General features: G+C 37.9%; 1 protein-coding gene across 2 annotated transcripts in view; it reads left to right on the top strand.

Annotated features, from left to right (window-relative positions):
• AFF4 (ALF transcription elongation factor 4) overlaps positions 1–15,930 on the top strand; it is an 86,833-nt gene that overhangs the window by 45,785 nt on the left and 25,118 nt on the right. For both annotated transcript variants that reach the window (XM_045892542.3, XM_045892550.3), the window contains 2 exons: positions 13,980–14,016; positions 15,839–15,887. In XM_045892542.3, the coding sequence (XP_045748498.2) occupies positions 13,980–14,016; positions 15,839–15,887 (86 nt within the window). The remainder of the gene's footprint in view (positions 1–13,979; positions 14,017–15,838; positions 15,888–15,930) is intronic.

Raw genomic sequence — 15,930 nt, 5'->3', positions numbered from 1 at the left:
TTTACCCATTCACCTACTGATGGACATTTGAGCTCTTTCTGGTTTTTAGTTGTTAAAAATAAAGCTGCTGTGAATATTTGTGTACAAGTCTTTGTATGGGCACATGCTTTTATTTCTCATAAGTAAATACCTTCAAGTATAGGGCAGATGTACATTTAACTTTTAGGAAAATCTCATACTGTTTTCTAAAATGATTGAAGCATTTTATATTCCTACTAGCGATAGGTGAGAGTTTCAGTTGCTCCACATACTTACCAGTGTTTGGTATGGTCAGTCTTTTTAAATTTTAGGCCTTTTAGCAGCTGCATAGGGGTGCTTCATTTTGGTTTTAATTGACATTTCTCTATGACAGATGATGTTGAGCACCTTTTCATGTATTTATTTGTCATTTGTGTGTCTTCTTTGGTGCACTATTTAAATCTTTTGCCTATCTCTTACTGGATTGTTGTCCTCTTCATTTTTTTTTAAAGATTTTATTTATTTATTTGAGAGAGGGTGTGTGTGAGAGAGAGTACAAGCAGGGGAGAGGCAGGCTCCCCACTGAGCAGTGAGCCCAATGTGGGGCTCAATCCCAGGACCCCAAGATCATGACCGGAGCTGAGGGCAGATGCTCACCCAACTGAGCCACCCAGGCACCCCTGTTGTCCTCTTCTTACTGAGTTTTTGAGAGCTTACATGTTCAGGATGCAGGTCTATTATCAGATACAAGATTTATACATTTTCCCCCCAGTAAGTAGCTTCCCTATTCAGTATCTTAACTATCTTTTGAAGATGAGAGGTTGTTAATATTGATGAAGTCTAATTCATCAGTTTTTTTGTTTACAGATCATGTTTTTGGTGTCTAAGAAATTTTGCCCTACCCACATTCTCCTTTTTTTTTTTTAGATGTTTTATAGTTTTAGGCTTTACATGTAGGTCTGTGATCCATTTTAAGGTAATTTTTGCATATGGTGATAAGATATAGATCACAGTTTATTTTTTGTGTGTACAGATACCCATTTCCATCATTTGTTTAAAAAGCTTGTCTGGGGGCTTCTGGGTGGCCCACTCGGTTAAGTGTCAGACTCTTGATTTTAGCCCAGGTCATGAACTCAAGGTCTTGAGATCAACTCCCCACCACCCCACCAACGCTGGGCTCCGTGCTGGGTGTGGAGTCTGCTTGAGATTCTCTCCCTCTTCCTTAGCGCCCCCCTCCCCCGCCTCTTAAAAAAAGAAGCAGCTTGTCTCTGCATGGAATTGCCTTAGCAATTGCAATTGTTCACATATGTGGTGCCTTTCTTTTCTTTCTATCTTTCTGTCTTTCTTTTTCTTTTTTTTAAGATTTATTTATTTATTTTTAGAGAGTGAGTGGGGAAGGGGTAGAGGGAGAGAACCTCAAGCAGACTCCCCCACTGAGCACAGAGCCCAACGTGGGGCTTGATCCCATGACCTGAGCCAAAATCAGGAGTCAGACACTCAACCAGCTGAACCACCCAGGTGCCCCTTGAGGTTTTCCAGTTTTATTGATCTTCTAAAAAACTGCTTTTTCTACTTCATTGTTTTTGAGCTTTGTTGCATTGATTTCCATTGTCTTCTTTATTACTTTCTTATCCTGCTTTCATTTGGTTTAATTTATATTTCTTTTGAAAAAACATTGTATTTTTTTAATTCTATTTTTTTGTTTTAATTTACACTTCTTTTTTAAAAAATTGTTTTGTTTTGTTTTAAGATTTTATTTGAGAGAGAGCCAGAGAGAGAGCACAAGTGGAGGAGAGGGGAGAGGAGGGGAGGGGAGGGGCAGAGGGGAGAAGCCGACTCCTCCTCACTGAGCAGGGAGCTGGATGTGGGACTCCATCCCAGGACCCTGGGATCATGACCTGAGCTGAAGGCAGACACTTAACCAATTGAGCCACCCAGGCGCCCTTAAAAAAATTCTTAAAGAGGAAGCTAAGGTCATTGATTTGAGATCTTTCTTACTTTCTCATACAGGGTGTTAGTGCTATAATTTTCCTCTAAGTAATGTTTTATTTGCAGACCACAAATTCTGAAATGTGTTTTCATTTTTATTCAGTTCAAAATATCTTCTGATTTCTTTTTTGATTTCTTCTTTATTCTGCGGATTATTTTGAAGTGTCATTTAGTTTTCAGGATATTTGGAGGTTTTCCACCTATTTTCTGTTTCCTTATATATTTTCTCTTACTTGTGGCTTAATTTCGTTGTGGTCAGAGAATGTACTTTGGGTGACTTGAATTCTTTTACATTTATTACAACTTATTTCATGGCCCAGAATATTGTTTTCTATGGTAAAAGTTTTGTGTACACTTGAATATGTATTTTGCTGTTGTTAAGTGTTTTATAAATGTTGATTAGATCAACTTGGTTTATAGCATTAGTCAAGTTTCTATATTCTTACTCATTTTAATTTAACTTGTTCTATCAGTTATTGAGAGTTATAGTTAATCTCCCAATTATTTTGAATTTGTCATTGTTCACTTCTTCATACTTTTAGGAGTTCATGTTTTAGGTGCATAAACATTTGGGATTGCTATTAGTTCTAGATGAATTGATACGTTTATTGTTATGAAATGACCCCTTTTAATCCTGATGATAATCTTTGCTATAAAATTTACTTTGTCCAATATTAATATAACTATCCTAGCTTTCTTTTGATTAGTGTACGTATTGTATTCCTTTTTCCATTCTTTATTTTTAACTTATTTGTGTTCATTTATTTAAAATGCACTTCTTGTAAGTAGCATATAATTTTGTCTTGCCTTTTTTAAAAATCCAATCTGATACTCTGCTCTTTTATTGGGGTATTTATTTATTTTGGGGGTGTACTTAGACCATTTATATTTAAAGATTTTATTTATTTATTTATTTGAGAGAGAGAGAGAGAGAGAGCGCACGCATGAGAAGGGGGAGGGTCAGAGGGAGAAGCAGACTCCCTGCCGAGCAGGGAGCCCGATGCGGGACTCAATCCCGGGACTCCAGGATGATGACCTGAGCCGAAGGCAGTGGCTTAACCAACTGAGCCACCCAGGCGCCCCCTAGACCATTTATATTTAATGTGGTTATTGATAAACCACTTTAATGTGGTTATTGATATGCCATCTTGCCTTTTGATATCTACTTGTCCCATCTGCCCTCCCCCTTTTTAGCCTTCTTTTGGATTGAGTATTTTTTATGCTTGCATTGTAGTTTTGGCTTATTAACTTTAACTGTTTTATTTTATGTGTGCTCCAAGGTTTGTAGAATATGTCTTTGTCAAAGTCTTATCTTCAAGTAATATACCATTCTTTTCTGTTATATAAGAACCTTTCAACATTATGCTTTTTCTCCCTTCTCAGTATCTGTTCTATTGTTGCATACATTTTATTTAACATTTAAGTTATAAGCCCCACAGTATTTTTATTTTTCATTTAGACAGTTTCTTATCTTTTGAAGACATTTAAATAATAGAGGCAAAAGGACTTTTGTCTTTCTTTATATAGTTACCATTTCTTTTGCTCTTTATTCCTTTGTGTTCATCCAGATTTCTGATTGGCATTTTCCTTCTTCCTGGAGGACTGACTTTTAACATTTCATTTAATGCTTGTCTGCTTGTGATGAATGCTTCCTGCTTTTGTGTGTCTGAAATTTTTATTTTACCTTTTTTCTTAAGGTATTTTTGCTGGAAATAGAATTCTAGGTTAAAGATGTTGTCCACTGTCTTCTGGCTCGCGTTGTGTCTGGTATATAGTTTATTTTTAATTTTTTCCTTCTTTGTATATAATTTGTCTTTTTTCTTTCTGGTTGCTTTTAAGATTCTTTTTGTCTCTATCACTGATTTTAAGCTGTTCAGTTTTGATGTGTCTTGGTGTGGTTCTTTTCATCTTTTTTGTGCTTGGGGTTATTTTTAGCTTCTTGGAACTTTGGTTTATAGTTATCACATTTAGAAAAAAGTTTGCTCTTATTTTCTCAAGATATTTTTCTGTACTCCCTTTTCCCCTTTTCTCCTTTACTTGAAGGGCTCCAATTACATGTATATTAGGCCTCTTGAAATTGTTCCATAAGTCAATAATGCACTATTCATTTTTTTTTTTCAGTCTTTTTTGTTGTTTCATTTAGGAGTAGTTTCTATTGTTAGATCTTCTGTTTCAATAATCTTTGGTTCTGCAGTGTCTAATCTGCTGTTAATCTCATTTAGCATATTCTTGATCTCAGTCATTATGGCTTTCATCTGTATAAATTTGATGGTTATTTGTCAAAACATTTACTTACGAAGTTCTTACTGTGTTCCAGGTATCATATTTAACAATGTATTCTTTATTGATGATGCATTTTAGTTAGAAAGCTGAGGGCAAAAGAATGATTACAGAGGCACAAATTATACTGGAGCCAGTGAGCTTCTTTTGAGGCATTGTCTATAAAAGGGAACAGAGAAATGTGATCCTGCCAAGAAGGGTATAGTGATGTTGTCAGGTGAGTATTTTTATAAGATGAGAGTGTTTTATCATATATATATATGCTGATCATAATGTTTTAGTAAGAAGGAAAAGCATATGATACATGAAAGATAGAGGGTACCCTTAGGAAATCTCCACAAGAGAGGTTGAGATTCAGTGCTCAAGTACAGGATATTGACTTCAGAATAGTGCACAGTTAGCTCATTTTTTGTCATTGGAGGGAAAGCAAATGAGGTGGGTATCATTGGAGATAGGTTAGTAGATTTTTCAGTGATAGTTTGAAGCGTACTGAAGCTTTTGACTGCCCTTGCACGTATTCAGTGTATGTTTGAAACAACTCCTGGCGGTGTTCTAGGTGCTTCGGAGGTATAGCATTGAATCATTTGGATGTTACCCTGTTCTAAGATTGGTATTTAAAAAAGCAATTAGAATAGTATGTGCCAATGCCTAGAATAGTTCCTGGCACCTGTGGCTGTTCAGTAAATGTTTGTTTACTGAATTTGTGTATAAATACTCAGGTAATGCGTTTAGATATTTGGTTTTTCTGAAATACTTCAGTTAGGTACTTAGTGATCATTGCTTCAGTTGGGTTGCTTTTACAAGTTGGGTTTTGTTTTTTTATAGCTCATCTCATTCTCTGACTTTTCAGTGAATACACCTTCATGTGTATTTTAGTTTAAAACTTTATACAAAGCTTTACTAGGTATTTATTCTCTGTGTGTGCTGACCATATGAACTGGGTCCACTGAGAGGACAGAGAAGGGAGAAAATTTTGGTAGGGAGTTTGGAGATGACATCCTAAAGATGATGACAGTAACTGGGCTTAGAAGGAGAAGTATAGGAGTGCCAGAAGCACATGGGAAGGTAAGGAGCACAATAAGGATTTCACACTCATTAGCAGGTCTGAAAGAGCAGTTCACATGTGGCTTGTGGTGGATGAGAAGTTGAGTTTAGGAATATGTTTGGAGAGCTGGTTTAGTGAATCCATTGTCATTCACTTAAACATCCTTGATCTGTCCTATTTTAAAACAACACAATAAAAGAACACAAGTAAGTAAATGTTTAAAACAACACAATACATACATACAACAAAACAAATAAATCCCTCTATTCTGTGTGATTCTCCAGCTAGTCCTCCTCCTTAGAGTTAAACTTCCTGAAAGAGTGGTTAATACTTAATGTCTTCTTTCCTCAGGCACTCCTCAGTCTAGTCTGATTGATCTTGCTTTTACACATGATACCTCACCAAAACCATTTTCATTATGACCACGAGTGGCCCATTTTGTCAATTCAATCATTGTTTTTCATTTTTTATCTTCATATGGCTTCTCATGAGCATTAAATACTGTTTTAACCTACTTCTTCCTTGTCTCCCACTATATGTTGCTCATCTAGAGTTACCTTACTTCTCTGACTTCTTTTTCTCCTCTATCTTTGCCTCTACCAATAAATACAAGTTTTCCAGGCATTGTGCTCGGTGCTATAAAAGAATACAAATGAAGAAATGTGTTTTGCCTCAGTCTGCCCAACATTTCGTTGTGGAAATAAAATAATACAAAAGAATGAAAAAAATTACATATTAGTGTTTGTGTGGATGCATAGTTATATACACCATGCTTAGACCTAGAATTGTCTGCTCTTTATATCCTATTCCCTTTACTTAGTTGTTCTACAAATTTTTATCTTAATAAAAATTTTTTATCTTAATTCAGATACATACATCCAGCTGCATAGTTGACACTTCTTAGATGTTGAGTTTTAAGTGCCTTTGAGACATCTTCCAGGGAGAACTAGTGATTCTCCCTGCTAGTTCCCAACCAGAAAGCAAGAGAAAACAAGCATGATCCTCTTTGACTGTTTCCTGTCTTAGTGAAGCTAGAAAAACCTTTTTGGAATTATCTTTGGCACTTCCCTCTCTGTCATACCCAATAAACTCTCACCAAGTCCTAATGCTTTTACCTCCTTTAATGTGTTTTAATTCCATTCATTTTTCTCCATCTTTATTTTTACCACTATGGTAAGTCAGTGGTCTCCAAAGTGGAAAGCATTTATATACTCCAGTGTTGTGTGTATTGGAGATTGGGGGCAGGGACGGAAACGGGTTGAAAACTTTATTCTTATTTTTTAGTTCGAAAAATTCTCTATTTTTAAGTCTAAGAAAACAAAATCAAAATAGTATTGTTTCTCTTGATCTGAATGGCAGATGGTCACATTTTATTTCCAAGGTATTCCAAGAGAAGTTTAGGTCTTTTCATTATGGAAAAGTTGGTAGAATTGCTTTCATTCATTTGCTCTTACTGGCTCTAGCATATTACAGTTTTAAATTGGATCAGTTAAGATGATTTACAGATCTTCACTGATGGACAAGCGGCTTAAAAGATATACCTGCAATGAAGCTACTGAGTGAAAATAACACTAAAATGCATTTCTGAGCAAACAAGAAAATGACAGAGCTGAGTTTTTTCTTCTCCTCGCATGAGCTCTTAATCTGTCACTGTACAAAGTAGAAACAAGGATGCCCTAAGCTGAAAAAAGAAGAAAACATCCAGATTATCAACAGTAGTTTGAATATGCATTTATATCATTAACCTTGCTTTTAGTGTGTAATGTATCTTGGGATACTAACTAATGAAACTATGAAAGCGTCATGATTCATACTCTCTGGTATTTCGAGTTGTGTGATAATTCAATTCAGTCCTTAAACATCCAAGTTTAGTAAATTGTATTAAAAACCTGTTTTGAGAGTTCTCCCAGTATTCTATACCTTTGTCTAAAAACTTGGTCTTTCTGCTCTACTGAAAAATGAGTAAAATCCAGTAAAGAGAATATACTAAAATGCATTTCTTTGTCAGGAAACACTTTTGAGGTAGGCTTAGAAAACATAGCTGAAGATTCAAGAAACAAATATTAGAATAAATCATTCATTGTACAAAGTTAGCTATAATGAGGTGGATGAAAATACAGGTGCTTCTAGCAATCTCAATTTATGATTTTTTTTAAAGATTTATTTATTTATTTTAGGGGGGGTGCATGGTAGGAGGGGCAGAGAGAGAGGGAGAGAGAATTTCAAGCAGACTCCACATTGAGAGCGTGGAGCCCGAAGTGGGGCTCGATCCCAGGATCCTGAGATCATAACCTGAGCTAAAGGCAGAGGCTTAACCAACTGAGCCACCCAGGTGCCCTCAATTTATGATTTTTGTTAGATTCTTTTCCAGTTAAAAAACACTTGAAGAGCTACTTCTTTGTGCATCACTCAAAGAAAAAGATAACAGAGACAATATAATCCCTCAAGTATAATGTAAATAATTTAACCTCCTTCCTCCTTTTTTCATGGATAACCTATATAGTACTCCCAAATCTTTTTACACTAACACAGAAGTTCATATCTTTTATTTTTAATCAGCATATGCTGGTTGCTTTATTTAATTTTTCACTTTATAAAGAAGACCAAAATCAAAACCTTTGAACTTATTGTACTTACCAACCTGAATCAAAGAATCGCTACAATTCTAAAATAACATCAATAAATCCAGTATTATTCTTATGAGCTTCAGTAGGCTATACTGAAACAAGGTAAAATATAAATATCTTACTCGGTACTTAATTTGAAGTGTTGCCACTGAAGTCAGTTACAGATGTTTATTCTGCAAGATGCTACTATGAAGGTTACAGACTCAAATGCTGATAATGGTTGTTCAAAATTAAATTTATGGAATATCCAGAAAATAGGCTGAATTAGAAACTCTAGACAGTTTTAAAATACTCATGATCAACAAATTTTTAAAGACATGGAAAGCTGTTGTTTTCATATAAATTGGAAGTTTTAAAATCATTTCCCTTTAGTGCTTTCAATTGTCACTTGGCCGTAAACCAAAGACCCAAATAATTTCAAATGATCACAGATATTGTTTAGTCAAAAATTCTCATGTGTCAGTACTTTTAAGGTTGTGTACATCAAGTTATAGTAAAAAGAGGACTATAAACAACACGCAGCCCCTCTATTTTCATGAACAGACAGCAAAATAGATTACAGTAAACCGAGTCTATATGCCACCATCAAGTGTGGTTCTTTCATTAGTTCACTTTGTGATGGGTAATTAAGAATATCTTCAAATCCGGGGCGCCTGGGTGGCTCAGTTGTTAAGCGTCTGCCTTCGGCTCAGGTCATGATCCCAGGGTCCTGAGATCGAGCCCCACATCCGGCTCCCTGCTCCGTGGGAAGCCTGCTTCTCCCTCTCCCACTCCCCCTGCTTGTGTTCCCTGTCTCACTGTGTCTCTCTCTGTCAAATAAATAAATAAAATCTTTAAAAAAAAAAAAAAAAGAATATCTTCAAATCCAACAGTCCCATCATTGCCCCTCAAAATATCCAGTGAAAGGTTTGAGCTTTGAAGAAATGGAAGACGCTGAACCTGCTGCACTGCCTTCATTTCCCTTTGTAATTTTAGTGGAGCAAACAGACCCTGGATGCTTCTCAGTGTGGCAAAATTCATTTTATCTTGGTTGAGCTGGAAATTTTTTCTTGATAATTCAAGAGAATGACTGGGCAAAAGTTCATTTTTCACACAAGGAAGACCTTTTCGAAGAAGATCATGACTTTCAAAAGGTCCCCTTGCTGAAAGTTCAGTAACTAGAATACTGTCCTTTAGCTGAGATCCAAGTCCTCTGGCATTCATTTTCACTTGCTCTGTGAACAGCTTCTCAGCCCCATTACTGTCAGCCCGCCCTGCTGCTCACTTCCCCGTATCTTTTTTTTTTTAAGATTTTATTTATTTATTAGAGAAAGAGAGCGCGTGTGCGCTTGCATGAGCAGGAGTGAGGGAGGGGTAGAGGGGGAGGGAGAGGAAGAGGAAAAAATCTCAAGCAGGGCTCTATCCCAGGACTCTGAGATCCTGACCTGAGCTGAAAGCAAGAGTCAGATGCTCAACTGACTGAGGAACCCAGACGCCCCAGAAGTTCAGATCTTATACATTAACTTCACTGGTTGTTTTGTGACATGAGTTATCTCATGTAAAAATGAGTTATACCTCACCCCCAACCCCCTTCCTCTCCGTCCGTCCCGCAAGACTCAAATTTTACTAAACAGATATGGTTATATATATATGTTTTTTTAATATAATCTATAAAGTCTGCATGCTTTATAATCTAGCTTTTCAGGTCTTGAGTCTCATTTCTCACCACCCTTCCTTCTGTACCTTTTGCTCCCATGGACTGCCTTTAAGTCCTCCTGTCTTTTTTTTTTTTTTTTTTAAAGATTTTATTTATTTATTTGACAGAGAGAGACACAGCAAGAGAGGGAACACAAGCAAGGGGGAGCGGGAGAGGGAGAAGCAGGCTTCCCGCTGAGCAGGGAGCCCAATACGGGGCTTGAAACCAGGACCCTGGGATCATGACCTGAGCCGAAGTCAGACGCTTAACGACTGAGCCACCCAGGCGCCCCCAAGTCCTCCTGTCTTTTCTGACTTTATACATGCTGTTCTCTGTACCCTGAACACTTACCTTTCCCAGTTTACTTCCTACCTATATTTCAGGTCTTAACCTGAACGGTACTTGTTGTTGTTGTTGTTGTTGTTTTAAAGATTTTATTTATTTATTTGACAGAGAGAGACACAGCGAGAGAGGGAACACAAGCAGGGGGAGTGTGAGAGGGAGAAGCAGGCTTACCGCGGAGCAGGGAGCCCGATGCGGGGCTCGATCCCAGGACCCTGGGATCATGACCTGAGCCGAAGGCCGACGCTTAACGACTGAGCCACCCAGGCGCCCCTGAACGGTACTTGTTCAGGGAAATCTTTGCTCATTTTCCTGGCTAGATCTGTCTGTCTCTCTTCGTCTCTCCCCCTCTCTCCCTCCTTCTCACTCACACATTCACTCACATGCTCATGCACATACAATTGTAAGCTCTTGCCTTTCGTTGTACTTGCCACAGTTATCATTTTACCTTTATGTGCATGAATAGTTGCGGAGATAGTCATTGACATTATACAGATGAGTGTTAAGCTCCATGATTATAAAGTCCTTGTTTTTGCTTATCATTCTGTTCTTTCAGTGCTTAGATATATGAATGGATATCATGTCAAAGAGTTTGGGTTTCATTCCTAGGAAAAACAAAGAGCCTTAATTGAAGGCTCTATAAAAAAGAGTAGTGATGACTCATACTAGGATTTGGGCTTGAGGAAGATTAACTATAGTTGAGTGAAGGAGAAAGATTAGAGCCAGAAAGATCCATAAGATGGCCTTTGTAGATTAAAAAATGTAAGGGGCACCTGGGTGGCTCAGTCTGTTAAGCATCTGCCTCCGGCTCAGGTCGTGATCCCAGGGTGCTGGGATTGAGTCCCACATGGGGCTCCCTGCTCAGCGGGGAACCTGCTTCTCCCTCTCCCTCTGCTGCTCCCTCTCCCTCTGCTGCTCCCTTTTCTTGAGCCCTCTCTCTGGCTCGCGCTCTCTCAAATTAAAAAAAAAAAAAAAAGTGAGGACCTGAAGTCTTGCAGTTAGATGGAGAGAAGAGGAGATTTTGTTGCATTCAGTATATGTTTTGGAATCCACTAGCATTTGGAGACCAGCAGACTATTGTCAGAGGTGTGAGGAAAAGGAGAGATGACTTGAAAGTTCAGGCTATTAACTTTTAGGCCATTTACCAGGTAAACGAGTATAAGATAATTGGCAATTCAAGGGGGTGGAGGATTATTTGCATCTTTAACACAGTTCACAGGCATGACCTTGGCCACTGCTCTATTTATATTTTTTTAAATAGCTTTATTGAAATACAATCCACATACCATGCCTTCCACCCATTTAAAGTGTTCAATTATATGGTTTTGAGTATATTTATAGACATGTGCAACCATCACAACAGTGAATTTCAGAGCATTTTCATCACCTCAAAGAGAAACTCCCTCTTCTTCATCTATTACCCACTTTCCCTTTGTCTTCCTCCCAGCTCTATGGAACCACTCATCTTTTCTTTGTCTCTGTAGATTTCCTTTTCTGGACATTGTATGTAAATTGAATCTTACCATATGTGGTCTTTTGCAACGGGATTCTTTCACTTAGCATAATGTTTTCAAGGTTATTCCAAGTGTAGCATGTTCGTCAGCTGATCGATGTTCAAGTTGTTTTGAGCTTTGGGCTATTGTGAAATAATGCTGCTATAAACATTTGTGTACAAGTTTTTGTGTGGACATAATGTTTTCATTTCACTTGGTTATATACCTAGGAGTAGAATTGCAAGGTCATACAGTAACTGTATCTTTAACCATTTGAGGAACTTCCAGAATGTTTTCCAAAGCTAGTTGCACCACTTTACATCCCCACTGGGCTTTCATTTTCTCTGCATCCTTGTCAATCAACACTTGTTATCTGTGTTTTTTATCCTAGTTATCCTAGTAGGTGTGAAGTGGTGTCTCATTGTGGGTTTGATTTGCATTTTCCCCATGACAAATGATGTCAGACAACATCATTATTGACCATTGTTTATCTTCCTTATAGAAAGGAAGAAATGTCTGTTCAGATCCTTTGCTCATTTTTTCATTGGGTTGTCTTTTTATCATTGAGTTGTAAGAGCTCTTTCTATATTGTAGGTAGCCGTCTCTTAACAGATATATGATTTGCAGATATTTTCTCCCATTCTTTGGGTCGTCTTTTCAATTTCTTGATGGTATCCTTTGAAGCACGGAAGTTCTTAATTTTGCTCAAGTCCATTTTATCTATTTGTTTCTTTTGTGTCTTATGCTTTTGGTGTCATATGTAAGAGTTCTTTGCCAAATCCAAGGTCATTAAGGTTGGACTCTAAGTTTTCTTCTAAGAGTTTTGTAGTTTTAGCTCTTACATTTAGGTCTTTGATCCATTTTGAGTTATTTTTTTTAATACCATCTGAGGTAAGCATCCAAATTCATTCTTTTGCATATGGTTGTTTAGTTGTCCCAACACCATTTGTTAAGAAGACTATTCTTTCCCTGTTGGATGCTCTTGGCACACTTGTTGAAAATCAGTTGACCACATATGTAGGTTTACAGTGCTGTTTATTGTTTGTTTTTTTTTTACAGTGCAACTATATTTTTAAAAATTCATATTATGTGGATTTCTTCTTCACAGTTGGTGCTGTCATTAAAGTAAGATTGTGCTTATTTTTAAGAAGGCTTTTAGGGATGTTTGTATAATTTTAATACTACATTGTATACTACAGACTTAACCTAGAAAAATGCACAATTTGCACATGTGAAACAGGTGTTGTGATCATGAAAGTTGGGTTTGGAAAGCCGTGTTTCTTTCACTGACAGTGACATTTGGGCTTCCTTCTTTACTGGTGCTTCCTGAGTGCCAGACACTGCACTAGTAGTACGCAGCTTACAAAGACTACAGGACAGGCTTTTCCTCAAGTTGCTAATTGTCTGTAAGATATTGGGAGCAGGAAAAGGAAGGTAGTAAAATGATGTGCGAATACTATGTGAGGTTTTTAGTTCATAAAGGTGGTGTCTTTTGAGTCTATATAGGTTGTACAGCTATTTTCACTCTAGTGTAGGTTTTTAGTTTGTTTATTTATTTTAGAGAGAGAGCACGTGCCCGTGAGCAGGGGGCAGGGGCGGCTCCCAAGGAGAGGGAGAGAATCTTTTTTTTTTTTTTTAAGATTTTATTTACTTATTTGACAGAGACAGCAAGAGAGGGAACATAAGCAGGGGGAATGGGAGAGGGAGAAGCAGACTTCCCGCGGAGCAGGGAGCCCGATGCGGGGCTCGATCCCAGGACCCCGGGATCATGACCTGAGTTGAAGGCAGATGCTCAATGACTGAGCCATCCAGGTGCCCTGAGAGGGAGAGAATCTTAAACAGGCTCCACATCCAGTGCAGAGCCTGACACAAGGCTAGATCTCACGACCCTGAGATCATGACCTGAGCTGAAACCAAGAGTCAGACACTTAACAACTGAGCCACCCAGGTGGCCCTAGTATTATTATTATTAAATTTTTTTTAGTTAAACATTTTCTTTCTTTTTTTTTTTTTTTTAAGATTTTATTTATTTTTTTGGCAGATAGAGACACAGCAAGAGAGGGAACACAAGCAGGGGGAGTGGGAGAGGGAGAAGCAGGCTTCCCGCTGAACAAGGAGCCCGATGTGGGGCTCGATCCTAGGACCCTGGGATCATGACCTGAGCCGAAGGCAGACGCTTAATGACTGAGCCACCCCGGCGCCCCTAGTTAAACATTTTCTTAAGACCAAGAATCTTAAATTGAAATCATTTGCTTTCCCAGGGCTCTAAATTAGGATACGAGTACCATGGATGCTGCTGAAAAGAAATGAATAATAAAGAGGAGCTATTAGGTAGCTTGATGCTTTTTGTAGTGAGCTTTGGGAAAGTTCATTATTGTGACCATATGATTACTGAGGCTGATCATATGTGATTGTTAAATTCTTTCAGTGTGTTTTCTTTTATGCATTCTTAGGAACTCAACAGGATCTTTCATTGAATTAGCTGGAATTGAATAGTTGAATTTGAAACATTTGTCACTACCAACCGTTCTCTTAATGCCACTGTATAATTTTATGTCCCTTTTTCTTAGGAATCTCAGCAGTCCAGTTTTGGCCCTGGAGAACAAAGTGAGTATTTCTTTTCCTCTTGGTTTTCAAGTTAAGCTTTTTATTGAGCATTCATTTCTCACGGTCACATCATATATTGCTTTTACGATTCCTTCACATGCTTTATCCCAGTTTTTATTATCTGTTGATTAGTAATGAGTTAAACCAAGTCTTGGTTTAAATTAAATTATATTAAAAAATGAAGAATTATAGATTGATGGTGATTAAAATTAACTATTTTTATTAAATATTTTAAGTAGTAGTTCAGAGTTCATAAATTCAGTTTGATGGGCACCTGATAAACCCAAGAGCCATTCTTCTGTCTTCTTTTCTCCTTTGTGAAGATAACTGGTTCTGCGAGAGTTAAATTATAAGCAAGAAGGGTTGTAGCTTGCCATAGCTCTTCTCTTCCTGTGTCTGTGTTTATTCATTCTTGCCAGGTCTTTAGGTCTGGGAAGAAAGTCGGCTGTTGCAGAACCCGCTTTCACCTCCTGTCTTTTGGTTTCTGAGAACTTGAAGGAACAATAGCCTTAGGGAATTTTTTTTTTTTAAGATTTTATTTATTTGACAGAGAGAGAGAGCACAAGCAGGGGGAGGAGTGGGCAAAGGGAGAGGGAGGGAGAAGCAGGCTCCCCGTGGAGCAGGGAGCTGGAGGCGGGGCTCGATCCCAGGACCCCTGGGATCATGACCTGAACTGAAGGCAGATGCCTAACCGACTGAGCCACCCAGGTGCCCCAGCCTTAGGGAATTTAAGTCTGGTCCCAAGAGATGATGGCTGTATGAATTGATAGTGGTACGGTCAGGAACCTTGGAAATGTGTAGGCTTCCCCATATAGCTCTATAACAAAATAAATGGTCTTTTTGCCAAGAGCAGTAACTTCTTTAATAAGTAGATTTACACTGGTTCTGCCTTAAAGCTATAGTTGTAGGAAAAAGGGACCTGCCATTATTGATATGTAGAAAGCAGCTATAGGCCAGAAAGTTTACATTTTCTATCTTAAAATCTTTTAAGAATGTCGCATCTTCAGTTCTATCCTCCTTCCACCATAACTGACTATTGTCAAATGGGATCATAAGCTGCTCCTGCTCTTTATTACCTGTGTTTTTCACTTAATTTATTTTAGAGCTGTGTCTGTATCAGTATAAAAACTCTAGCTCATTCTTTTTTTTTTTTTTTTAGATTTTATTTATTTATTTATTAGAGAGCGAGCGAGAGAGAAATAGCATGAGAGGGGGGAGGGTCAGAGGGAGAAGCAGGCTCCCCGCCGAGCCGGGAGCCCAATGTGGGGCTCGATCCCAGGACTCCGGGATCATGACCTGAGCCGAAGGCAGTCGCTCAACCGACTGAGCCACCCAGGCACCCCTCTAGCTCATTCTTTTTAACATGAAAATTGTTTTACATTGTATGAACGTACCATAATTTAACTAGTCCCCTCTTGATAGACATTTATTTATAGTTTTTGCTGTTACAAATCACACTACCATAAACATCTGGTGTGTGTGTGTGTTTATGTATTTTTCCAGATATACCTGTAGGGTAAATTTTTTTTCATCATAATTGCTATGTCAGTGGATATGTGCATTTCTAGTATCAGTAAGATAATATTACCAGATTGCCTGCCAAAAAGATTATACGAGTTTATAGTCCTACAGACAGCTTCTGAGCATGCCTGTTTCCACCAGTATCTCGTATTTATTGGACTTTAAAATGTTGCCAGTTTGTTGGAGGGACGAACTCTATCTCATGGTGTTGATTTACATTTCTTTGCGGGTATACTGATACATATTTTACAATCTAAATAGCCGTACTGTAGTTGTAATTTCTGCATTCTTTTTGTTCTAGAAAGATACAATCCTTCTTCTAAAACTTCAAATGGACACCAATCTAAATCGTAAGTGTATTGCTTAATAAGTTTGTCTGTTTTGCTAAAAGTC

The sequence above is a fragment of the Mirounga angustirostris genome, unplaced genomic scaffold (genome assembly GCF_029215605.1).
Source record: "Mirounga angustirostris isolate CCGP_5_RB_7025 unplaced genomic scaffold, mMirAng1.0.hap1 SCAF_7, whole genome shotgun sequence".
NCBI classification, from domain to species: Eukaryota; Metazoa; Chordata; class Mammalia; order Carnivora; family Phocidae; genus Mirounga; species Mirounga angustirostris.
Note: the sequence above shows the minus strand (reverse complement) of the source record. Positions and strands in the feature narration are given on the sequence as shown.